This window comes from Mus musculus, chromosome 4 (assembly GCF_000001635.26).
Source record: "Mus musculus strain C57BL/6J chromosome 4, GRCm38.p6 C57BL/6J".
Taxonomy (NCBI): domain Eukaryota; kingdom Metazoa; phylum Chordata; class Mammalia; order Rodentia; family Muridae; genus Mus; species Mus musculus.
The window spans coordinates 131,956,990-131,983,846 of NC_000070.6; the positions used below are offsets into that span (position 1 = coordinate 131,956,990).

General features: G+C 41.9%; 1 protein-coding gene across 27 annotated transcripts in view; it reads right to left on the bottom strand.

Moving 5' to 3' along the window:
• The window catches only part of Epb41 (erythrocyte membrane protein band 4.1), a 151,934-nt gene that overhangs the window by 33,577 nt on the left and 91,500 nt on the right, over nt 1–26,857 (bottom strand). For 10 of the 27 annotated variants that reach the window (XM_006538908.4, XM_006538897.4, XM_006538895.4 and 7 more), the window contains exons 8-16: nt 25,464–25,551; nt 21,821–21,973; nt 18,549–18,646; nt 17,695–17,867; nt 10,799–10,986; nt 7,142–7,198; nt 6,940–6,981; nt 5,935–5,997; nt 654–830 (exon numbers count right to left, since the gene is read on the bottom strand). In XM_006538908.4, the coding sequence (XP_006538971.2) occupies nt 654–830; nt 5,935–5,997; nt 6,940–6,981; nt 7,142–7,198; nt 10,799–10,986; nt 17,695–17,867; nt 18,549–18,646; nt 21,821–21,973; nt 25,464–25,551 (1,039 nt within the window). The remainder of the gene's footprint in view (nt 1–653; nt 831–5,934; nt 5,998–6,939; nt 6,982–7,141; nt 7,199–10,798; nt 10,987–17,694; nt 17,868–18,548; nt 18,647–21,820; nt 21,974–25,463; nt 25,552–26,857) is intronic. The other 17 variants (XM_006538912.4, XM_030253585.1, XM_006538902.4 and 14 more) reach the window with 7 other exon arrangements.

The window sequence follows — 26,857 nt, forward strand, 5'->3', positions numbered from 1 at the left end:
AAAGACATTTTAGATATAAATTTGACAAGATACTACCTTACAGATTTATTTATTCTGTAGTAGGGTTTCCAAAGTAGGAAATGGCAACAATAATAGAGAACAGACCCTGAAAGGTGTCTCTGGCCTCTTCTGATCATAACTGTCTCATAAAACAGCTGGTTGAAGGTCTGATGTTATGCAAGATCAGCCATCAGTTGTTTTTCTGAAATTGAACATTCTACATTCTCTGGCTTCAGGACGACTTTTGTTTCTTATATAACTGTGAGCCATCATTCCAGACATTTCTAAGTTGTTCAAATAAAGTTTTAAAAAGATGAACTCCCTTGCAACTGTGACCTTACTAAGCTTAGCAAACTCTCTGGTCTGGGAAGGCACTTTTTCAATATAAACAAAGCTTTACTGGCATGAAGTCAGTTTATAAACACAAACTAGCCAGAAGCAGGCAGCTTTGAGCATTTCTCACTAGTAATTCTAAAGGACTCCTACAACCAGACCGAGCTACCTAAATGATCAGGAGTGTTTTATAGCAGCAACACACGGTTAAGGTGTCAAAGCCAAATTTCAGCTCTAAACTTTCCCACCCAGACTATTAACATACATAATTAACATACTTATTGCACACAGACTCACGGTCCCGTGGACACAGTACTCACTCCATCTCCAGTAGGGACTTGCCCGTTGATGTTAAGAGTCCGGAAGGGTGAGTGTGTAGATAAGCGCTTGTCCCACTCGCTGGGCCGTGGTTCGGGTACCGATTCCATAAAGTTCTTTTTCAGTTCACTGATGCTGGCATGGTGCTTTTTGATCTCTTCTTGACTCTTGTCTAAATCCTACAGTTGAAAGGATAAAGACACAAAACAATAAATACTTGGGACAAGAAACACACCTAGGGCAACCCAGCAGAGTGGGCTCTGCAGAAAACACCACTCAGGACAGGTGTTACTGGCCTGTAGTTTGCATTTAGATTGTAAATATACAACACTGTATATTCCTTTGCCCCTTTTAAAAAACAAACAAACAAACAAACAAACAAAACCCCAAAGTGCTGTACTTGGAAGCAGTGAAGCATCACAGACCATAGCTCCTGCAGTTAAACTGCCCATGAGGTGCTTGCTCCTTGACTGTGTCTCCTCTTCCACCATGGATGCAAAACAAGATCTCTACCTCTTCGTCCCGAGAGGGCAACCCCGCAACTCCATTAGCCTCAGCTTGAGGAGAACTGATTTAGGCTCAGCTCAGGCAGGATGGAGATAGCAATAGGGAAACTGACGAATGAGGGGCATGGTCAATGACCTCAGCGTCTACTAGCTGCTGTCCTTGGTGACCTGCAACTGAGAATCCTCCCCGCCCCCTTCACTGTAATACCTTCGCGTCTCTATTATTATTAAGGCCTGTTTTATTCGAGAATTTATTACTAAAATTCTTATTTCCAGACTTCCAAAGTCAATTGTTTCTACCTCTAATCAAATGACTTCAAAGATTTTTTTTTTTTAAATTATTCACCCATCTGTGTCCAAGTCAGGCCACAGGACAGCCTCAGGTATTCCTCTGAGGACAGAGACATTGACCATCTCTTTTGAAGCAGGGTCTCTCACTGACCTGGAGCTTACCAAGGGCTAGGCTGGCTGGCCCCCCAAGGTACAGGGATGCTCTGGTGCTCACTGCCCCAGCTCTGGGGTACAAGTGTGCACCCCCACACCCAGCACTTTCACATGGGTTTTGGGGACTAAACTCGGGTCCTCACACTTTCACAACTAAGCTATCACCCCTATTTTTTTTTTCTGTTTTCAATGTTTTCCCTATGATATAAAAACCCCATGGTTCCTGGTTTCACTTGGGCCTTCCTGGGACTTACACTGGGGGAGTGGCTTGGTGGTGGGGTGCTTGTTATCCAGCACAGGGCCCTGGCTTGAACTGCCAGCACCACCCACAAAGGACTTCCAGTCTCAGGCAATAGACCCTCATGTCTCTCCTTGAATACTTAAAACAATCCAACTGTCCCAGCAGCTTGAATATTAGGCAACTGGAGGTCACCTAATAGACGAAAGGTTCTTCAAGGGAACACTCTAGGGAGAGACAGTCCAAACTAAGGCTAATAAAGCATAGGCTAAGACATTGTTGTTGTTGTTGTTGTTAAAGGGATGGGTAATATTTTTTTTTAACCAGGGGCATCAGACCAAAAGGAGTCTGATAAATTTAACTTGAAGACAAAGACTCAAATGTTCCTTGTCTACCAGATACATGCACATACAAAAGTTTGAGTTTCAGGTCACAATAGTTGGAGCCTGCAGCTATAATACAACCTTGTTTAATTCCCATTAGGGCAGCATAGTATCAAAGAAAAGCATGATGCGGAATAGATCCCCGGCATGCTGTGTGAACTTTGGAATTTGTCTATTTTTGGCATTGTGGGAAATAATTTCACTTTGGAAAACAAAAAATAAAAACAATACGGAATTTTTTTGGATCAATTTTTTTTCCTTCCTCCTTGCAGGCAAGAAAGACCTTCACTAAATAAAACTTTCTCCAAATTGCTATCTAGGAGAAAATACAAAACTCAGGGACTCGCATAACATCTGGATTCTGGGGTTGCTCCTTCAGAAACCCATGAACCAACTACTCTCTCTCTTTCTATTTTCCCAAGACTGACCTATGTGTATATGCTTTGAGAGCAAAGAGGAAACCAACCCCAAAAGGTAACTGTAGCTCTCCATAACTAGCATCTCTCACTTACTAAGAAGTAATGTGAGCCTGTCTTAGGAACATAAGCTTCTCCGGGGGAAATGCCTGTGCTACAGCTGAAAACAAGAAGATAAGCATATTCAGGCTCAAGACTCAGTCCTGGGCTGAGCAGCTGAGACCTGTCAGGCATGTGAGAGTCTGTGACCCAGCTCCTCACTCGATGTTAAATCTGTTTGGACCAAGAACAACCTAACACATTTGGGATGATTAAAAGTGCAACCAAGGCAAAGCAAAACCGACCATGAGATACTGGGATAAGCATAGTTCAGACCCAGCCTGAACTGAGCCTGCTGATTTGTGACTCTTCTTGCCTAGTTTTTGATTGGTTTGGAACCTGAGAAAATATATTTTTCAATAAAACAGCTAGCTTCTGAGGGAAGCTTTCTCCATCCTTCTTAGCTGTTTTATTGGAAACCTGTGGGGGCATAGAATAAAATTAAGATCTCAAAGGGACCTGCTCCAGATAGAATTTGTCACAGACATTAGCTACAGGTTCTCTCTGGGAGATGGAGGAGGAGGCGGTAGATCTAAAAATGAACTCGACCTTATTTGTGCCAGAACAAAGCATTAGTGGGGGTGTGATAAGGGAAGGTGGGAGGGATGCTTAAAAAAAAAAAAAAACCCTCCAGAGCGACAGAGAACTTGAGAGAACTTCCTTGGGGTCACTTCTTACAATAACTAAGGAATGATGGCCAAATCATGCCAGGTTATGTTCAGGTTAGATAATTTTTAAGTCCTATCATCTTAGGATTTTAGCAGCAATAAAACCAAACACTTCATTAAATGTAAAATGTTCTCAAAAGGCAGTTAGTAGTTTTAAATTTCAAACACACACTTATTCAAAAATCCCCTCTCAGGGCTCTCAGGAAAACGCCAGGGAAGAAAACACAGATGACAGAGAAATTTTGTGAGTCTCAGAAGCCACAGCACACCTCATGGAAGAAATGATAAATATATGATTGGCACGGCAGGTTCAGGGACTACTTGCAGTGGGGAGATGCTACCCCAAGAAGAGGAGACCACTGGACATGTCTGTGCTTCCTAATCTCCACACAAAAAAGGTCTCAGGTCTCAGATACGGGCTAAGACAGTGATTCAGTTTCCAAGTTTGAAACACAGAAGAGTCTGACCTTAGAGGGTCTAGGTTCTAGGAGGCAAACAGATGTGAAGCACTTGGTACTGTGCCATCATTCAGAACACAATTAATGAAGGTCACCCATAGGGTTTAATATTTGTATTAAAGTGCCTTTACAAAGCAGATATTCAAAATATAGCTAGTGACAAAAAAGAGAATAAATAATTCTTACAGGCCATATATTAATGATTATGAGACTGACCTTAAAATATAAAGCTGAGAATGACCTTGACCTTGGTCTTCCTTCTCAGCCTCCCAGGTGTGGGGATTAAAGATGTGCTACCCTGTCTAGCCAGAGAGCTACTTTTAAAAGTTTCCTCAAATGTTCCCACTGGAGACATTTAATGTATGGCTCTTCTCTCAGGTCTCAGCTGCACGCTATCTCACCGGATACAGTGGCTCACACCTGCAAGGCCCACATTCAGGAGGCCGAGGCAGGGAGTCCCCTGTCTTAGGGTAGATCCCCTGTAGCAGAGTGAGGCTTATCTTCTCCAGGTTTTCTCCTAGCTCGCAGCTATGGTGTCACTCTTTCTTTCTCTCCCCCTCAGCGACCCACACTGTAAGCTTCCTGCAATCCTCCCCAGGGAAGCTACACCCCTGATGTAAGTTTATACTCATTTCTTTTGGTTCTGCCTTGATTGTTATATAATGCAGTCTTCCCCTTCTATTTACAAGATTTGCTCATGTACAAACTATACTGGTCCCACTTTCTTCCACAGAGAATAATTCCAGTATCCTTAATTTTTCTCATGAAGTTTCTTTAATCCCCAAATTGGTTTTACATCTCATACCCAATGTGGAGCTCCAGACTAGGAAAAGTCTATGAACTGAGGTAAAAACCTGGTCACTATTAAATGTAATAGAAAAAGGACTTTAGGATGTGTGCACATTACTCTTTCTGGGAAGAAAATGGTCCTTAAAAACCCTAAAACTCGGGGCTGGTGAGATGGCTCAGTGGGTAAGAGCACCCAACTGCTCTTCCAGACTGCTTTTCCGAAGGTCCGGAGTTCAAATCCCAGCAGCCACATGGTGGCTCACAACCATCCGTAACAAGATCTGACCCCCTCTTCTGGAGTGTCTGAAGACAGCTACAGTGTACTTACATATAATAAATAAATTAAAAAAAAAAAAAAAGCCCTGAAACTCCTTAGTCAGATTCCAGCTTTACCAACTTATCAGCTCTGTGGCCTTGGAGAAACTACTTAAATTCCTTAACTTTGGGTGCTGGTGAGATGGCTTAGCAAGTAAGAGCACTGACTGCTCTTCCAAAGATCCTGAGTCCAAATCCCAGCAACTGGTAATGAGATCTGACACCCTCTTCTGGTGCTGTCTAAAGACAGCAACAATGTACTTATTTAAAATAATAAAATAAATCTTTGGACCAGAGCTAGCAGGGGTCCTAAATTCAATTCCCAACAACCACATGATGGCTCACAACCATCTGTACAGCTACAGTGTACTCATATACATAAAATAAATAAATCTTTAAAAAAAATTCCTTAGCTTCAGTGGTCTCATCTTAAAAGCAAAAATCCTACTCATGAGCTTGCTTTTATAGTTAAGCCTGCGGTAGTCAGGTCCCCTCCCAACCTTTCTTCAGGAACTTTTGTTCTCTTCAATGGGGAAGCTCATGAGAATTGCAATCACTGTCATCACTTTCCCTCTTTTTCTTCTCTTAAATACTCTTCTCATTTCGGGGAGGGGGAGGGGCAGTGCAAATTTGTTTCTTGGGACATTTACAGTTTATACTCTTAGAAAATTCAAGAAACTTTTAGCAATGCTATTTGAATGTTCTGAAAGGGGGTAACCCAGCAGAACCATGAACGGGAGAGGCAGCTCCAATCATATATTTCTTAGATAGTATGAGAGATGCAGACTAAAAGCTAGGAGAGATGAGTGCTTATCGTCACGTTTACCACCATGCAAAAGCAGTTTAAACCTAAACGTCTCTCATGCAGTGGCATGCAAACCCAAGGGCAGCGCAGAGTGAGGGGGTCAGCACAGAATGCGGAAGGTTCCAGGCCACCAACTGCAACAAGCTTCAAGTTCATACAAACCTCCAACATTAAATTGCTATGTCTGATATAAATGTTTTCACCATCTAGTCTCTCTCTCTTTTTCTGTGAAAACGAAAGGGAGAAAAACAGAAGCATAAAAAAATTAAAATGTTGTTCTTGCGGGGAAACAAACTGCAAATTGGCAAACAAACAAACAAACAAAAAGAAAACAATTAAAAGTAAATGTGTGCGATGCAGCAAATGCCAACATGAAATGGTCACAGAAGCACAAGGGACACAGAGAGCATGGTTACCAGAGGGAACGGATGACCTTGTTTGCGAACGATGGAAAGCCGTGACCGTGGTATTTAAATAGACAGTGTTCCTCCTTCATTGCTTCTAACACAATCAGCTGTTATTTGAAAATGAACTATTTGAATATCATCTTAAGATAATATATAACTCTAAAAGGTCTGAACACCGCATGCCATGGAGTGGAGAAATACTGTAAAAACATCCAGCCTTTTGGAGAGTTTTATACTTCTGAGATTGCAATATCTGAATGTCCATAGTGTTCTGGATTTAATGAGCTAACAAGCACATCCAGTAAGAACTGGTTCATCCCACTCCAAGGCTGGGAAACAAGCACGCAGCAGTTAAACACACACTGTTAATTCTGGAAGTCCCTGCTGCTATGTTGGCGTTTGTGATAAATGTGTATAAAATGCTAGTAGGTCTACTAACATGATGACACTGGGAAAGCTCTTGTAAAGTCTGAACCTAGAAGACAGGTCTGGCCTGTACAATTGCATTTCATTAAGATACTTAAATACTGAAAGCTTATCTGGATAAAGCCTATCCATAAACAGTCTAAGTGTGTGTGAGTGAGTGTGAGTGTGTGTGTGTGTCTGTGTGTACATACTACTTGATGGTTCCCCACATACTGTCTCTCTTGGAGTAATTTCTGATAAAGAAGAATCAAAGGCTGGACCACTGTCTTTTTAATACACTGTAACGGGCATGGGTGGAATGGTGGCCTAGCTGTGAAAGGGAAAATAGGCTAACCTTCCTCATTCTTATCAGATCTTCACCTTTTCCTGCAAGCTTCTGTTTTGCCACAATTCAATAAAGAAAAAAAAAAGATAAAATATTGGCTCATTGAAGTTTATTTGAACCTTATTTATTTTTAAGGTAAAGAGGAACAGGGAGTATTAAAAACTGACAGGGGTGGGGAGCAGAAAGGAACAAGTGGCCTGTTGGCACAAACCTGCGTTTGGTCACCATTTGAGGTAGGTACTGTGACCTCGGTGTGGGTTTTTTCCACCTACATTTAAGAAATAAAATAGTGAGACATTTTAGGTTAGCAGGCTTCTATGGATAGGTAAGCTGCTTTATGAAGCTGGGGGTGAAATATACTGAAAATGATGACCACAACAGGGAAGGTTTTATTCCCAGTACAATCTGGTAGTTCATCGTGACAGTTTCAAGGCTGACGAGGTAATATAGGTAACCAAACTACTAAAAAAGAAAACTGAGTTAATCATCCTATTGATAAAAAGGCATTCTAATGCTTATTTATAATAAGGTACTCACAAAGGGAGTAATCTGGACTTAACACTATATTGTATGTTCTTGTTTACAACCTAGAAGTGTGTGTGTGTGTGTGTGTGTGTGTGTGTGTGTGTGTGTACACGCACGTACATCACAGCACTTGTGTGGAGGTCAGAAGACAACCTCAGGTGACAGCCTTCACCTTCAGCCACTGTGTGTAGGACGTTCTCTCGCGTCCACTGAAGTGTGTGTATATTTTCCTGACTCTGTCCCTCTTCTCCCAGTCAGGGTGTGTTGAGATTGCAGACACAAGTGCTCCTGAGGGTTCTGAGGATCTGAACTGAGGCAAACACTTTATCCTGCCAGTCATCTTCCCGGCCCTCCAGTACTTTAAATCATATTTAAGAACAGATTTACAAATAAAGAAGTAAATGTGTGATATACATGATAGAAACAAGCAGATAATTTCTATAGTAAATGCACACGTCATGAAGCACACAAGACACTGAATAGGTAAGCACAGAAGACTCTGTTAGTTCATCAATACATTTAAGGAGGCGGTTTACTCTTCAGTTCACCGAAAGAGAACATCAAAATAAATTACATGCAAATTGTAACCCACACATGCAACTAACTACCTTCCACCTCAGCTGCAGCTTCCAACACTGCAGTCTCCTCTCTAGGAACCCACATGCTTGGCAGACAGGCAAGATTTATCCTCAGTAGTAGCAGAAGAATACTATCCCGAGGATGCTGTGTGTATCTTTAGAATACAGCTAGAAATAACCATCTTGTATTCAGAGACTGGAGTAATTATTTTAAAACCTGATTATGACAAGGGAACGCCATACAGTGAGTACTGCACAAAGCGCTGTGCGTTTCACATTTAGAGACTGACTAGTCTTTCCTAAGGGATAAACAGTTTTGTTATATTCCTCGTGTTTTACAGAACCTCGTCAACGTGTGATCTTGACATATTCCTTTAACTTGCATACAGCAGCACTGCTCGAAAAAACAGTGTCTCTGTGCTATTGTCTCTAGGTTGACTATAAAAACATTAGGTAACACCAGACTCTGCAGTACTGCCAAACACATATGCACATCCAACCCAGTTAGCAAGTTAATTCACTTGTCGGAGCTTAACTTTTCTTCAGTAATAAAGACAATGTCTCCGTTTCCGGTTTGTTTGTTTTTGAGACAGAGTTTTACTATGTAGCCTGGGCTGGCCTTCAACTCCATTTCCCAAGATCTGAAATTACAGACACGTGCCATCATGCCCTACTTAGAACAGACATAATGTCTTCATAGAATTATGTATACACTGCAAATACTAGTTTTAAATCATTTCATAGAGCTTAAGTTCATTGTTTAAACAATACGTCTTTTGGGTCTTTAGTAATCTAGCAGGAGAAAATGGAGAGCCACCGCTTCAGTTTAAGAACTGAGGCCAATCACCCAGCCTTGACCTGAGTGAGACTATGTGCCTGGTCTCACTGCAGCTTGCTGTACCATACTTGGTTGATATCCCTGAGAGGCCTGCTCTTTTCTAAGAGGAGGTGGGGAGGTGAAAAAGGAAGTGGGGAGAGAATGGGGGGAGGGGAGGGAGGGGACACTGCAGCCAGGATGTAAAGACAGAAGACTAAATAAAAAGGAAAAAAAGAGAGTTATGGGGCTGGAGAGATGGCTCAGCAGTTGGGAGTATTATCTCCTCTTCCAGAGGACCAGGGTTCAATTCCCAGCACCCTCATTGCCTCGCAACTGTCTGTAACTCCAATTCCAGTGGATCCAACACCTTCACACAGCCACACATACAGGCTAAATACAAGTGCATATGTATAAAAAAAGTTAAATAATGAGGAAAAAAAAAAGAATTGAGGCCAAAAGAGGAGAGCAGATACATACCTATAGCCCCAGCTATTAGGAAGGTTAAGGTAGAAGAGTGTCTTGACTGCAGGTGTTCAAGACTAGCCTGGGAAACATGCAAACCCCATTTCATTTTGCCAAAGCTTCAAAGGCAAAAGAAACTTATTTTTGATGTACTTGCATGCCTTATGGGCAAAAGTAAAACTAGTGAGATAGCAGAAGGCCAGCAGTGTCTTAGCCATTAGTGTCATGGAGACCCCCCCCCCCCTTTGATAATTCCAACAGCCTCACACTCTCTAATAAGTATGGAAGAGTCAAAAGTGTAGGTTGAGGGCTGGATTGATGGCTCAGCAGTTAAGAGCACTGACTGCTCTTCCAGAGGACCAGGTTCAAAGCCTAGCAACTACATGGTGGCTCACAACCATCTGTAATGAGATCTGATGCCCCCCTCTGGGGTGTCTGAAGACAGCTACAGTGTATATAATAAATAAATAAAATCTTTTTTTAAAAAAAAGTGCAGATTGATACATTCCAGCATTAAAAACTGAACAGGTATTCAAAAGCCACAAGGAACCTGAAGACCAATGTCATGGACACCAGGCAAATGTCACTAAAGACAGAGAACCTGTATGTTATACTTAACAGTTAAAATAAAAATAACAGTTGCCCACTGTCCTACATTGAATCATATATTGACCAGGCTCCAAAAGAACAGCCTGATCTATGCACTATCAGTATGCAAATGAGAAGGCACTCCCCAAGGTCTTACCATAAAGCGTCATTCTCAGGACTGCCACCTCTCATACTCTTTCACAAAAGTGAGACTGCATCTACTTTAACAGGCCAGAACTAGCACTGTGTAAATGTTATTTAAAAGCTTGAACATATATAAAATATTAGTTCAGCTATGATTTCTGAGAGATCTGCTAATTAACCAGTGATTTTTCAACTCAGCACAGTGACTATGGTTATACTCAGAACTCAGAATGATCAACCCGGAAGCATAATTGTTCCCACGAAATAGATCTTCTCCTTATCTAGCCGTTAAATGTTTAAGTGTCTGGGCTGGAGAGATGGCTCAGCAGGTAAGAGCTGGCTGCTCTCGCAGAGGACCTGGGTTTGATACTCAGCACCTACATGGTGGCTCACAACAGTCTGTAACTCCAGTTACAGGGGATTTGATGCTCTCTTCTGACCTCTGCAGGCACCAGACACGCACATGGTGCATATACATAAATTCAGGCAAAACACTCATACACATCTAATAATAATAGTAATAATAATAATAATAAATTAGGAAATCTTTAAATAGCTCTATAAATGTGCTTTATGCAAATCTATTATTTGAAAATCAAATTCTAGAAAAATACACAGGCAGTTGGTAAGAGATGACTTCTTTTAGAAACAATGAGAAAGGGCAACTTTGTTGGGAAGCTGTAGGATTCAGCTGCTCTGAAAACAGGTGTAACTCAGGAGTGTGCTCTAGCTGACCTCGGCATCTAAGACATACCTTCCATGCTTCTGTGGGCTCCGGCTCAGCGGGCTCAGCCGGCTCTTCTCCCCGCTTCTCTTCAACCTTCACAGCTTCCTTTGGTGTTTTTTTGATAGGTGCCCCTGGCCCTTCTGTGACCTGACTCTGAGCAATGGCTGGGGCAGAGGTGGGCCGAGGACTTCGGTCTGTGGACTCAGCAGCTGCTGCTGTGTGAGGAAAAGAGGGAAGATCAGACGAAGGCAGGTGTCACTCTCCTTACTGACCTCAAAGTCACAGGGTGAAACTGCCAATCCAGGACACTCGGGACTGTTGTAGCCTCCTGTATCTGTCATATAGAGGAGAACACAAACTGTGCTTTTTAAGGTAGATGATGGCAACAAGATAAACATCCTCAACGGAGAAACCAGGACATCTACATCACTGTTTCATAAATGCTAAATTCGAATAAAGACTGAAAAAAGAAATCAAAACCCACTTAACTTATAGTCTGTTTAAAAAAAAAAAAACTTGCAATAAAGCTTGGATTCAGGGTAGCTCTCCCAATAAGCTGCTTTGAAATAAATGTTTATTTTTAGATGGTCTCAGGAACCTAAACATCTGATTAGGTGAGGTGGATAAAGCCTGTTGTCTCGCTTTTCGTTTATTGTTTTTCTATGAAGCTTCTACAAAATTATTACAAAAAGAAAGAAAGAAAGAGAGGGGGGAGGGAGGGAGAGAGAGAGGGAGAGGGAGAGAGAGACAGAACCTTTAAAAATGGCTCTTCTGGTGAGACAGGAACTACTGTTTGACATGTGTAAAGGTAAGTCTTTGTGCCAGACAATCTCTTTTAATAAATCAGTTAATTAAAAATTCAAAAAAGGGCTGGAGAGATGGCTCCAGAATTAAGAGCACTGATGCACAGTTAATGTCTGCTCTTTCAGAGGTCCTGGGTTCAATTCCCAGCAACCACATGGTGGCTCACAACCATCTGTAATGGAGTCCGATGCTCCCTTCTGGTGTGTCTGAAGACAGCTACAGTGTACTCACATACATTAAATAAATAATAAATATTTTTTTAAAAAGTTAAAAAAATTCTGGACTTTCACCCAAAAATAAAGCATTAACTAATGGAGCGCCCTCTCCACCTTGCCAATGCCTTACAGCCCTGTTCTGTAAAGTACTTGGAACACTGACTCTCAACCAGGGTTGATTTCCCCCCAGGGCATATTTGACAATGTCTGGAGAAGTTTTGGTGTCACAGCTGGGGCAGACAGAGAAAGGAGATGCTGACACCTAGTGCACAGAGGCAAAGGCAGCAGAGGCTGAGGAGAGAAGCCTGCCTGGGCCGCTCTGGAGAAAAGACACTGTACAGGCTGACTATAAAATCCTCTGCACTTCATTAACTGTGACTTGGATTGGAACTACTTGGCATCTGCTTTAGGTAACTTAATTCAAAATAGAGAGTGGAGCTATAGCTCAGTGACAGACTGCTTGCCCTGCAGGCAGGAGGCCCTGGGCTCCACCCCCAATATCACAAAATAAAACAAGAAACAGTCATTATCTTTAGTTTTTAATCTTTGTTCTTTACTTCCAGGGTAAAAAAAGAAAATGTCCATACATTTTGTAGTAAAGCTTACTCAAGTTTAATGTCAAAACTAAACCTTTGTTTTTTTGTTTGAGAGAGGATTTTTCTCTACATATCCCTGGCTGTTCTGGAACTTAGCATGTAGATCAGGTTGGCCTTGAACTCTCAGATATCTGCCTGCCTTTATTTCATAAATGCTAGGATTAGGGGGCTGGAGAGATGTCTCAGAGGTTAAGAGTACTGGCTGCTCTTCTAAAGGCCCTGAGTTCAATTCCCAGCAACCAAATGGTGGCTCACAACCATCTGTAATGAGATCTGACGCCCTCTTCTGGTGTGTCTGAAGACAGCTACAGCGCACTCATATACAATAAATAAATAAATAATAAATCTTTTTTTTAAATGTTGGGATTAAAGGTAAGTATGTCCCATCACATTTACTTTAATACTTCATTTTAAAATTGTATTTAATTGTTAGTTATCTATCTGTCTCCTTGTGTGCATGTTGGTGGGGTGTGGGGGCACGCACACACGTCACAGCATGTGTGTAGAGGTCAGAGGGTAACCCAGGGCAATTGAGTCTTTCCTTTCACTTTGGGGTCAGGGATTGAACCCAAGCTCTCAGCTTTATGTGCCAAGCACCTTCACCCACGGCGCCATCTCCAGGGCTCTGATTGAGACATTCAGATAACAGGCCCTCATTCTTTCTTGTACTGAGACTTTTATTAGATTTGAATACTCTTTTATGGAAGCATACAACTTTATTATGTACTTTCTTCAGACTACTGAACATAATTTATTCTGATACATTTATATTTATAAAAAAAATAAAGCAAAGCAAAGGAATTCCTTAAGCCAGAACAGACTGACAAATAGAAAGTTACATCTATGTTATACAAATGACACCACGAAAGAAATGCTTACTATCCTGCAATGATCTCCAGAGAAAGACTTCTCAGAGGATGCCTAGCAAAAGAATAACAGAACCGTTGAGCCTGTCTCATCTCGCAATGACAGATCTGTGGCCGCTTGCGAGTCCCTGTTGCTAATGGGTGCTCTCTGCTAGTCAACCCAAGAGTGGCAGATGGTAGAGCAAGCCTAACAAAACAAGGGAACTGACAAAATATTTTTCTCACAGTTGTGTTAATGCCTCGGATTACATGTGTATTCACACCTCCTCTCAAAAAATTAATTCAACTCTGCCTGAAATCATAGACACATAGCCCTCGCTTTCACCATGTGTTATCTTGCTACATGAATTTGGTTCTAATCCAATACTAATACTGCAGAGCCAAATGATTTATGTCTTCAGCATTCCTATTGTGCATGGGAAAGTAGATACAAATATAAAAACTAATGACTAGATGCAGAAGTGGTCATAGTTCACAAACTGGAAAATACCAGCTATAATGACCATCCCCCACTAGGAAAAGTAGTAAGAAACAAGCCAGACAAAAGTGACCCTCACATGAGCCCTCGCCTCACATGGTGGTGCCAGGAAGAGACCTGAGTTTCCTGTGGAATGTGAATGATGCCAACTGTAGGGGAGCCAGGGAGAGAATACTCAACAGGAAGAAAAATACTTAATTCTAAATATCAGTAACTTCTAACACCATATACTTCAGTCCTTCTACTTATTTTGCTATGAGCTAATACTATTTCAAGAATATGTTGGGCAAAATCAATTATTCAGGTTGGAGAGATGGCTCAGTGGTTAAGAGCTCTGACTGCTCTTCCAGAGGTCCTGAGTTCAAATCCCAGCAACCACATGGTAGTTCACAACCATCTGTAATGGGGTCCGATGCCCTCTTCTGGTGTGTTTGAAGAGAGCAACAGTGTGCTCACATACATGAAATAAATAAATCTTTAAAAATATTAATTATGTACACAGTGACATATAACTCAACGGAAGGATACCACTTAGGAGCCCTGGAGAAAAGCAAATTCCCTTCAGTTTTGCAGTAAGGAGGCTACAAACTACAGATCACAATAAATATGGTCAGCGCTGTTTTATGTTTTCAACAACTTTACTGTGATATAATTTATATATTGTACAATTTGCCCATTTGAAGTAATTAAATGTTTATTAGTACATTAGTGATTTGTATTTAAGGTGTTTCAGCGTGGGCTGGGAAAGTGACTCAGCTGGTAATGTGCTTGTGGGCAAGTATAAGACCTGATTTCAGATTATCAGCCCCGTGCACTAGCTACGTCTATGTCTGTGAACTTAGCTGTGGGTTGGCGAGCAGATCCCTGCAGCTTTCTGGCAAGCCAACCTAGCACACTGGCGAGCTCCAGGTTCAGAGAGTGACCCTGTCTCAAAAACATAGCTGGAATGTTATCATAGAAACACTTGATGTCAACCTCTGGCCTCCATGTGCACTCACTGACATGCACTCATGTTTCCCTGGAAACAGACAGAATTCTCAGATGCTCGTGTGCACAGCAACAGCCTTCTGATGTCCACATACGTGCTACTGCATAAGCAGCCATACCTGCTCACCCCCACACATGCACCAATATGACAGACATCAAAACCAGAGGAAAGCGGCACGAACCCAGTAGGAAAACTCATTAACTGCTTAGAGCAGTGGTTCCCAACCTGTGGGCAGCAACTCCTTTGGCAAAGTTCTATCTCCAGAACTACTTACATTATGATTCACAGCAGTAGCAGAATTACAGATATGAAGTAGCAACAGAAATAATTCCATGGTGGGGTCACTGCATGGGGAACTGTATTGAAGGATCCCAGCACTGGGAAGGGTGAGCACCGCTGGCTTAGAGTAACACCTAGAACATACTAAGTGCTTAATGAATCTTAACTCTTGCAGCTTTCATCCTCTCCTTTCTAAAAGTGAGAGGGTGAAACGCACACCCAGGGCTAGAGGACTGAATGGCTCAGCGGCTCAGGCGCTGGCTCTTGCTGAGGACCCTAGCTTCGTTCCCAGCACCCACTCTGGGCAGCTTACCTGTAACTCCAGACCCAGAGGACCTAACATCCTCTTCTAACGTCCAAGGACACCACACTAAGTACATATGCTCACACACAGATACAATTGAATTTAAAAATAAAATAAAGCACACATCTCAGAGGACCGTGCTGGCTTCTGCTTCTACTTCTAACTAGGTTTCTGATTTTGGTGAATTGCTTATGTTCTCAAGCTAAGTAAGGGCCTGGAGAGATGTCTCGGTGCTTAAGAGCATTGGCTGTTTTTCCAGAGGACCCAGGTTCAACCCCCACATGGCAGCTCAAAAAATTGTCTGAACTCCAATTCCAGGGGACCTGACACCTTCACACAGATATACACGCAGGCAAAACACTAATGCACATAAAAATAAAAATAAATAAATAAGAATGATAAATATCAGTAGACAACTATCCGAAGAAATCAGAAAAAGAATGTTTCAATAAAAGTGTAGAGAAAAGTTGCCAGGAGTGCTGGCACACACATTTAGTAACAGTGCTCAGGAGGCCAAGGCAGGCGGATTTCTGAGTTTAAGCCCAGCCTGGACTTCAGAGTGAGTTCCAGGAGAGCCGAAGCCACATAGAGAAACCCTGTCTCAAAAAACAAAAACAAACAAACAAACAAAAAAGGAGTTATACTAAAGTTCAAGCGGAGGTCGGGTGACTTACTAGTAAGGAATGAGCTAGCTAATAGTGTCACATGAACACAGTAAAGGCACAGGTGGAATGACAACACAGAACAGAAACCTGTTTCCCTACACCCCAGATGCTGGGACCTCCTTCCACTACATGGAATAAAACTTGATTTCTTTCCTTTCCCTTTCCCTTTCCCTTTCTCTCTCTCTCTTTCTCTCTCTCTCTCTCTCTCTCTCTCTCTCTCTCTTAATATTTATTTATTGTATGTATATGAGTGCACTGTCACTATCTTCAGACAAAGGCATCAGATCCCATTACAGATGGTTGTGACCCACCATGTGGTTGCTGGGTATTGAACTCAGGACCCTTGGAAGAGCAGTCAATGTTCTTAACCACTGAGCCATCTCTCCAGCCCCTTGATTTTCTTTTCCTTGCCATTTCCAATACTTAATTTATTGGCAATGTTGTCAGCTCTACTTCCAAAACGAATCTCTAACTGCTTTTCTCTGCCCACCATAAACTGGTGTTGTCTGGCATTGACTCCCTGTGTCAGCCTCGGGCCTGTTTCTGGTTTAATCCTCAGGCAGGTGGAGTCTTTGCTGCTCGGTATGCAGAGGTGACAGCAGGCTGTGTCACTCTTTCCAATAGTTTCCCTCTGTAATGAAGAGAAAATCTAAGCTCATTACTGTGGGCCTTCGAGGCCCTTCTAAGTCGGGCCCCTGCCTGCTGCTCTGACCACACTTTATGCTCCTCTCCCCTAGGCTAACTAAAATCCATCCCTGTGCTGCTCAGTCAGCGGTCACATGGTTGTTTGTTTGTAGTGAAATGCTCAGATCCTCTGTGGAACAAGGCAGCGCTCACGCCTCCACTCTTTCATCTAGAGTGGTTCACCTAGACTTTGAGATGGCCAGTAACTTCTCAATGTTCAGGTGTAACTAAATGACATCGTTCTGAGGAGCCTTCTGACTGTAACTGGATTACCTGATCTGAAGCACTCCACCATCTTGCAGCCTGAGACACTTGTCACCTCATTTTCCCATTCTATTTTCTTCAGAGCACTCACAACTACCTGAAGTTATTTTTATTTGCTTCTGTTTATACCTATGGACTGAAAACTCCATGAAGATCATATCTGATGCCCACAGCAATGTCTCCAGGGAACAGTAGGCACATAAGGCATGCAAAACAAGTGACTGAACAAAATAAAAAAAACGAGTTAAATACTTGTAGAATCTGTTGGTATTCAGCCATTACTGTCTGCAGTGAACTTCACTTCTTATTCTTAAGATGGTTTTCTTAGCTCTGTTATTGGGTTTTGTTTGTGTGCTTGGAGTCAGGGTCTCACTGTGGCTCTGGCTGGCCTGAGACCTCTGTGTAGGATAGGTTAGCACTGATATCCACCTCCTCTGCCTCCCAAGAGCTGGGAGCGCTAGGATTAAGGGTCTGCACCACCGCACACAGCCTTAAGTTCTTAAGTCTGGATTAGTCAGCAGCACCCCTTTCACTTGGCCACTGAGGTTCTCCGTAAACTGGAGATAGTAGAATTATTATAAATAGTCATACTGCCAAGTTGGGCATGGTGCCATGCTTGTAACCCCAGCACTCAGGAGGTCAGCACAGGAAGCTAAAGAGCTTGAGGCCAGTCGCAGATATAGTAAGTTCTTATTTCAAAGCAACAACAGTAAAAACCCCTTATGCTTCCTTTATCTCTCTCTAAAGATCACGGTAGCATCAATAACATCTAATACAAACCTCCATCGAGGCTCCTGGACGCCCGCTTGCTTGCTGTCCGCTCAAAGTGTGGAGCAGGCCTGTCAATCAGGGCACTGGCTTGCCTGGTCTGAGCTTGAGTCCGGCCACTGTATCGGAATTTGGATCCCAGGGCAAGAAACTTGCTTTTGGGGATGGTGTCTGTAGAGGTGAGTCTGGGAGAGAAAAATGATAATAATGCTCCTATTTTATTATTTTATTTGGATTACTTTATTATTGTGACTATAAAACTAAAAATCAAACCAAGAATAAAGATGTTTTTGAACTCTTGTGGCAATTTCTAGTCAAGCAATCCCTATTGTAGTCTGGGTCATATCTCAAGCAACCAGAAGTCATTTAGTTGGGAGCTATAATATTAAAAACATTAAGTTTCTACAGGTAAGGTCTCACAGTTTACAAAACGCCTGATAGCACTGCAGGATTCACACAACATCCTTGAAATGTATCTGATTTTACAGATACAGGAAATTGACACATCCCATGAAGAAGTTACTTGCTTAAAGCTATACAGTTATTAGGAGGCGGGTCTGTAGCAACCTATGTCCAGGACAGTTCAGCTGCTGTGAAAGCAACCAGAGCCCCAGGCAAACACTGGGTCTCACTCTTTACTTCCGCTGTTCTTTTTACAGTGCATGGAAAGGCACCGTGGGAATGCTGAGCCATGCTTTCCAGCCAAAAGAGGAAGAACCGGGTTCGCATTGTCTTGATTAAGTTGCTCTTGCCTGAGCTAAATAAAATGCCAGCTCCACAGAGATGATAATTTCAATAACAGATTCAAAATAGAAGCAGGCACAAATAACATATCCTTGGGAAAGAAATACTTGAGCAGAAAATACCTGAAGAACGTGTGATGCTCCACACAGACCTTCCATAGTTTCTTGGCCGCTCGATAACTGGGGAGCTTGAAGCCGATGGTACTTTCATAATGTTCTTGCTATAGAGGGGCAAATAAACATAAAATATAAATACTATTCAATCAGAGTGACACAGAGCCTGAGAAACAGGATACCATCGAAGAGATACCACACAAACAATGTCTGGGGGTTGGCGAGATGGCTCAGTGGTTCCAGAGGACTGAGGTTCAATTCCTAGAACCCACATGGTGGCTCACAACCATCTATTACCACCGCACCACCATCTGCTCCCAAGGGACCCAACACCTTCTTCTGACCTCCATGGGTACCAGGCATGCATGTGATGCAGACACACATGCAGGCAAAACATACACACACACAATATTTTTTAAATTAAAAAAAACATATTAATATTTTTTCTTATTAAAAGAAATTTGCTCAGCAATGGAGGTTTTGTCCAAAGTAATAAGGTCAGGAAGAAGGTCTTCTATTACTTATACATCCTAATTTTTAGAACACACACAGTATGCAGGTACTGCCCTGAGACACACTTTAGTCAACCTTTGACTGTCTAAAGCTGCTTTTTGTTAGTCACAGACCTGCATTTGTAATTATAGATTACTCAGTAATCAGGGAATGAGACATCCCATAATTGCTCCAGCCTACCACTATTATTACACAATAGAAATTAGTATTGGGAACTAAACATTTGTCTCAAACCAGATGACTGTTTTTTGTTTTTTTTTTTTTTTAAAGCAGGGTCTCCCTACGTTGCCCTGGCTTGTCTGGCTATGTAAAGCACAGAGCTCTGGAATTAAGGTGTGTGCCTCCTTCTCCAGCCCAGATTCTTTTAATTTTTAAAACTGACACACACTGACTTGTTGAGAATGACTGGTGTGTGCATATGTTGCAGAATACCAAACGAGGCTACCTGGTCTCTGGACTAACTCATGAGTCTTTTAAGAATACTTAAAAGTCATCCTGTTGGCCATATGGGAAGAGTCAGTGCTGAAGACGAAAGCCCGGCCTTACACTTGCTAGTGTACCTCTCAGCAACCCTCCTGTAACCCGCAGTCACCACGGTGGACAGCGAGTCTCTGCGACTTACTTCCTCCTCCTGCCAGGCCTACTAGAAATCCATCTATTTCTATGCCTTCGGTCTGCCTCTGTTTCCACCTCAAGCACACTTTGTAAGACGGAAAAGGAAACAGGTTTGTTTGCATGCTCTTATTTCTAGCAATGGTCCTTCTATATCTAAGTATAATTTTACACATGGAGACACTGAGGTCAGAGAAATTATCTGCTCAGTCAGCTATGAGATGGCACAGCCCTCTGAAATAGTCATGGCACCTCACTTTTCAGAATCCTGCTGGTCTCAGCTGATTTGAGGAAGAACTGTGTATTTTCACATATATTGGATAGCTAAGACTTCAAGCCGAAGACTTCTCATAGCATTTATTATATTTCTTTCTGTGTATGTACTTATTTCTGCCTTCCTATATTAAAATGCAAGCTGGCTGAAGAATAGCATTCTTTTACTTACTTTTATATTTCTAGACCCTAGAATAGTCACTGACACAAAGAACCTGTTTAATAAACATTTTGTGGCGTGCATGCCTTTCAATGTCAACACTAGAGTCAGGGCAAGCAGATCTTTTTGACTTCCAGGCCACACTGAGGGGCTGCATACAGAGACCCTGTCTCAAAAGCTTCTTTCTTGTTAAGAGTCGTGGATTTGAAACTCGGAGGGAAGATACTGATAGGTGCTTGCACAAACAAATGAGTATGGAATGAAACAGTGCTTCAAGGCACAGCCAGTACTTCCAGGCTGAGGCAGTACCACTGTTGACCAGCAGATGGTGATACACACACACGACGCCACCTCAGGTCAGCCTGGGCTTCTCTGGGACAGAAAAGTTACTATCTCTCATGAATATAAGGACACTCAGCTTCTGATCTTTCCAGACTCACTTCTCTAGGAAGTGGTAGAGAAGAATTTAGAGCTTTTTAAAAAATGCCCTGGGTAGGAAATAATTTAGTGGCTAAAAGCACATACTGCTCTCACACAGGATTTAAGTTCAGTTCCCACCACCTACATCAATCCCCAGAATCAACATGGTAGAATGAAAAAACCTCCATGTTGTCCTCAGCCACTGCGACATGTACTTGTTCATTATTGTATAAAGTTACCAGAAGAGATCTGACAGAAAAAAAGCTCCAGCTCCAGGGCAGTCAATGTCTCTCATGTCCTGAGACACCTATACTCATGTGCACATACCCAGACACATAGCTCCCTAAACAAACACACACACACACACACACACACACACACACACACAACATACAACACACACACACACACATACAAACACACACAGACAGACACACACACCACATACACACACCACAGAGACAACACAAACACAACACATATGCAATACACACACATAAAACACACAAAAACACACAACATATACAACACCCACAACACACACACACACACACACACACACACAAAATCTTCAGGACATTGAAAGCTACATAGACAGACCTCTGTAAAAAACAAAACAAGGGCTAGAGAGATGGCTCAGCGGTTAAGAGCACTGACTGCTCTTCCAGAGGTCCTGAGTTCAAATCTCAGCAACCACATGGTGGCTTACAACCATCTGTAATGGGATCTGATGCCCTCTTCTGGTGAGTCTGAAGACAGCTATAGTATATTTACATAAAATAAATAAATAAATCATATATATATGTATGTATGTATATATATGTGTGTATATATATATATATATATATATATACCAAAAGAAAAATAATAAGGATTTATGTTTAAAAAAAACAGTAACTTTAAAAAAATGAACTCCTATTTAAACAATTTTCTGTTGTACAATGATAGCTTCTTTATATAAAAGCTAAAATTATGTGGGTATATCCTGAAATGTGACCACCAATTTGGGAGGTTGACTTGTTTACTTCTGTTTAGTAGGTGTTAGAGACAGGTCTCACGTGGCCCGACTTGGAAGTTCTGCTCCCCCTTCTCCGTCTCCCAAGTGCTAGGATTAGCTGCAGGAGGCCTCCTCAGATGGCAGGTTTTCCTACGTATCTCAGGCTCACCCTGAACTTGCAATTCTCCTCCTGCTTCAGCCCCCGACTACAAGTCCGGAGATTACAAGCATTTGCTACCGTGTCCCGCTACAAGGGATGTTTCAGTCCATGTTTGGTTTGAGTGAAAAGAAATTTAAGTTATGTACCTCTCCAGGCCGGATCTTGATGAAGAAGCTGCTGCGTTTGTAAGAAATCTTTAGCACTTTGGGCCAAGGAAAGCGGTTAATTCTCAACTTGTCTTTGTAAACCAGAAGGCCGCTGGAGCAGACGCCGAGAATAATGTCCACTCCCTCCAAGTCCTGAAAGACAAGCAGCGTCATCCTCAGCACATTATTGGCTATTATTAAATAACCCAGCGAGATCAGCAACCAGAACCTGTCACAAAGCAATTGGTAAAAAACAAAAAACAGCATCCACTGGCATGCTGTCTAAGTCAGAGACAGCCTCAGTAACCCAGCTAGGTGTCAAGGCATGAGTTACCGCTATTAGGCCAGTGAGATGCCCAGCAGATAAAGGTGTTTGCTACCAAGCCTACAACCTGAGTTACATCCCCAGAATCTACATGGCTGGCATGAAAAACTCCCACACTGTCCTTGGATCTCCACACCCACTGTGACGTGCACATGTTCATTATTGCATGAAGTTAGCATAAGAGATCTGACAGTAAAAATTTGATGTTAAGTATATTAAATTTTAAGTACTATTCCTAAGCCCAGAAAGAACACTATAGAAAATGGCATTATATTAATGTACCTAATTATTAAGAAAAAATTAAAATATTAATCACCACATAACTTAAGAAAAGCAAACTACACCTGAATTAATCATGACTATTTATCTAGTTATCAAACCCAAATGCTTCCAAAATTAAATGCTTCTTGACTTCTTTTTCCTAAAAATGACTATAGAGAAAATTATTAGCACCTAAATGTATTAATATAAGAATTACAGAAATAAATCACACACAGCTTCAATTCAATGACTGAGATCTTACCAGAAGATGCCCTTTTATGTTCTTAAAGCCCACAGTTTACAACCATCTTTCTCTTTTTTAAAAATTTAAAAAACTTAGTTAAATATTTGTGGGCTCATACCTGCCACAATGTAAGTTAATCATGTGTGGGCTCATACCTGCCACAAGTACTTATGGAGGTCGGAGGACAACCTGCAGGAGTTGCTCTCCTACCACATGGGTCTTGGAGATCAAACAGCTCACCAGGTTTCGTACCAGTGCACTGAATCAGGCTGTCAGCTTCCTTTCTCTTTTGCTGACGTTATTTGAAGGAACACTTTGTTTTGCAGCATTTAGGAAAGGCGCACGCTATCTGACTCCATCCACTTCTGACACCAGCCTCCATCAGGAGACAAGACGTAAACAGAACAGACTTGTCATGGAAGTGCTCCTGAGCCGAGGTTCTGATGTCCTAACAGCATGTGACAGGGTCATGGAAACCGCTGTCCAGTGCAGAACGATCCAGAGCACAGCGATGGCTCCAGAAAGCCAAGTGTGCAATGAAATTTTACCAAATGAACAGAACCTAAACATGAACTCATAAGACATTCAGGCAAGGAGAATCCTGAAAATTATCCACGGGTCCAAGAGAGACCAGATGCTTGAACGTCTGTTTCTAAGTTTCTACCAGTGAGTTTTCTGAGTATTCGAGGATAAATAAGAGCGAAAGAGCTTTAGTTCATCATCCTCTGAGATAAGCCTATCACATCTTTGAAGAACTTTACTAAACAACTTGTCATATTGAGCTAAATAGTAGATTTCCCTGTAGTTTCCATAGATATAGTTTCTATTTTTCTAGCTCTGGGTTTATGCCTGGACTCCATGATAAAAATCTCTTCAGTTTTAATTTTTTATTTATTTGAAACAGGGTCTTATGTAACCCAGGCTATCCTGAAATTCCCCATTTAGCTAGGAATGATACTGATCTTCTGATCCTCCTGCCTCTACTTCCCAAGGGCTGGGATTATAGGTATGCACCAACACCTGTCATTTATGTGCTGGGACTGAACCTAGGACTTCATGCATGCTAGGCAAGCGCTCCACCCTCTGAGCTCCATCTCTAGTCCCATTTCCCTTTTGTGGCTAAGTATCTCTACTCTTTTATTTCTTACTGGATGTGGCTCTGTCTACATCACAGACACTAGTTAAGTACCTTTAAATGAGCCTGGGACCATCCCTTGAATCCTTTCTCTGCAACCTTTCCAACTCTCCTAGCCATTTTAGTGGCCATTTAGTAGCCAAGCAACTTGCATTAAGTAGGCAGGTCTGTGATTTTAAAGCTCAGGCCTCTGATTTCCTAACCCAGTAAGTAATTCTCAAAAGAGCTATAGTTTATCCAGTGTGCATGAGTCACTCGAAGAGCTTGTCAGGCACACTTCTGAGTTCCCACCCACTTGATTATTAGCTCTGGGAGAAACCTGAAATATTTATTTCTAACAAGTTTCTAGGTGATGCCAAATGCCACTGACTGAGAGACCACACTTAGAATCCCTGGCCTTGGGGAATGGCTCTGATTCAGACATCATTAGCCTCATTTGGAATGGTCATTATAGCTGAAGCTAGAGCCTCTTCAAGGCCAGCCTATAAACCTGGGCAGAGCTCTGCAGTCTGCATATTTAATAAATACCTAGGCAATTCTTAGGTGATGCTCCCTGTGAAACGGAAACGCACCTTTCTGCCTCTCTGTATTTTCAAATATAACTTTATTTTAGAAAATACAATCTATTTTTCTTTAGATGTTCACATTTTTATCTTTACAATGTTTTGGTTGAAAAATTTTGATCGTGAAAGTGGTAAGGGATATCTGGACTGATACCTAGAATTCTTAAAAACAACAACAACAAAAAACTATATCAATTCAAGTTGGGCATGATGGCACAGGCCTGTAAACCTAGTACCTGGGAGGCGGATGATAGCAAGTTATAGGTAGGACAGGGCTACATAGTAAGGCTCTGTCTGAAAACATAAACAAACAAACAAACAAATTCAACTCTCTTTTTTCTCTCTTTGTAGCCTAGGCTTGCCTTAAACAATCCGCTCGCCTCCAGAGAACTGGTATTACAGGTGTAATCTGCCACACCCAGCTCCCTCACTGTTCTTCTCCCATAGTCCTTTGCTTCTTCCCTTTCTTTCTCCTCTCTTTTTTTCCCTTTGCCCCCATGGAGGGAGTCTTGCTATGTAGCCCAGGCTAGCTTTAGGTTTTTAGATTTATGTCTATGGGTGTTTTGGCTGATGTATGTCTGTGTACCACATGCTTGCAGTACCCAGGAAAGCCAGAAGAAGGCACCTGATCTCCTGGAACTAGAGCTACTGATGGTGTGAAAATCAAGCCCAAGGTGTCCTCTAGAAGAGCAGCTGATGTAGTTAACCACTGAACATCTCTATAAACCCCAGACTACCTCTGAACCCAAGACCTGCCTCCCTTTTGTCATCTAGTGCTGAGATTCTAGGCATGTTATGCCAGGCCAAAAATTGTTTCTCAGGAAAGTTTTAAAATACCATAAATAGCCAGTCAGTGGTGGCGCATGCCTTTGATTCAGCACTCGGGAGGCAGAGGCAGGTGAATCTCTGAGTTAGAGGCCAGCAAGGTCTACAGAGTGAGTTCCAGGATGGCAAAGAGCTACACAGAGAAACCCTGTCTCAAAAAACCTAAATAAATAAATAAAATACCATAAATGATGCTGTAAAGAGGTATAAAACAAGTGTGCCATACACTTTAACAGGTCTGTGTCATGTGCACATACACACAGGTTAATAAAGGTCAAAGTTATCACTACCTTTGCTTTGTGAAGATCAACTCCATACATGGACAACTTTTTGGCATTCTCAAGAAATTCCAAGTCAGCCTGAGCTGGAGTCATGGACCTTTGACAGAATAAAAACAGAAAACTCAGTGCCTCAGCAAAAGAATTTATGGTAATAACAACAGAATATTCATTATCCTTTATATAAAAACACACATACACACATTTTTGAATCCTCAACATAATTACGGGATGAGAATCTTCCTACTATCTGAGCCTAAATAACTGAAATATGACTTAGAAAACAGTTAAAAAAAAAAAAAAGGCAAGAAGACATCAAAAAGCTCTCAGAAAAGCAAACTCTTAATCCGACGGTTTCCTTCAAGCTCCCACACCCAGCAAGAATTCTGCACGCCTCTTTAGCCTTTTTCTATGTCACACATGAGCCCCTCCTACTAATTTTCCTGCCAAAGTAATGACCAAATGAAATCCTCAGCACAATTTACAAGATCCTCTTAGCTGCCTTTTCTTCTCTATACCCTGAATTGAGTTATTATGGAAATTAAACTGGAGGGCAGCTGATGGTACTTAGCTGGGACTCTTATTGGGGGCAGATTTGATGAAAAGCAACTTTCTGGTAACAGATGGGGTCCTGCCCACTGATCTCAACAGATAAATTGGCTAATAGAAGCACACTGATAACAGGACTGTTTTGTGATTAAGATGTCTTCACTGCCAGGCAGATAATGAGGTAAACTTGTTTGAAAACAGCCAGTCTCACTGTCTAAACATCCACTGTGCCAGTCTCTCTAAGTTTCTTCTCTTTCGAAGTATGTCCTTGAGCTGTTCTGTTAGCTATGAAGACAAAGACATCACTCATAATGCTGCACGATTTGGACCAATTACGACAGTTCACAGTAACAAGGCAGCAGGCCCCCAAGGAAAAACACAGGGACAAGGAACTTTCCCCTAAGACAGCCTGGAGTCATTGGAGCAGCAGGGGTCTCTTCGATTAACAAGGACAAGTCTCTGCCAAACCCATCTGTCTTTATCCTCATTAAAAAGAACAAAGGATTTCTTGGAACAATAACCACCAAAAGGAGAAAAACAATCCTATCAGCTTTCCTTGTTTCGCCAGCTCTAAAGCATCTCAATTTATTAATTGAAATGAAAACAAAGAGGGCTGGGGAGACTGAGAAGCAAGCTATCCAAAGCATCTCTGGCAATTTTCACAATTATGTGTATCTCTCTACATAAGTGATATGCTCTTCTACTTCATTTTCAGTTATTTTATGTTTTCGTTGTTTCTACTCTTAGGTGTCGATAAACAGGTCCAGGTCACCAGCAGGATAGAAGTCAGTTCAGAGGCAGCAGGTTCAAGTCACACTCTGTGGACCAGAACCCTGATTCCTGCCTCTAGAGTCACG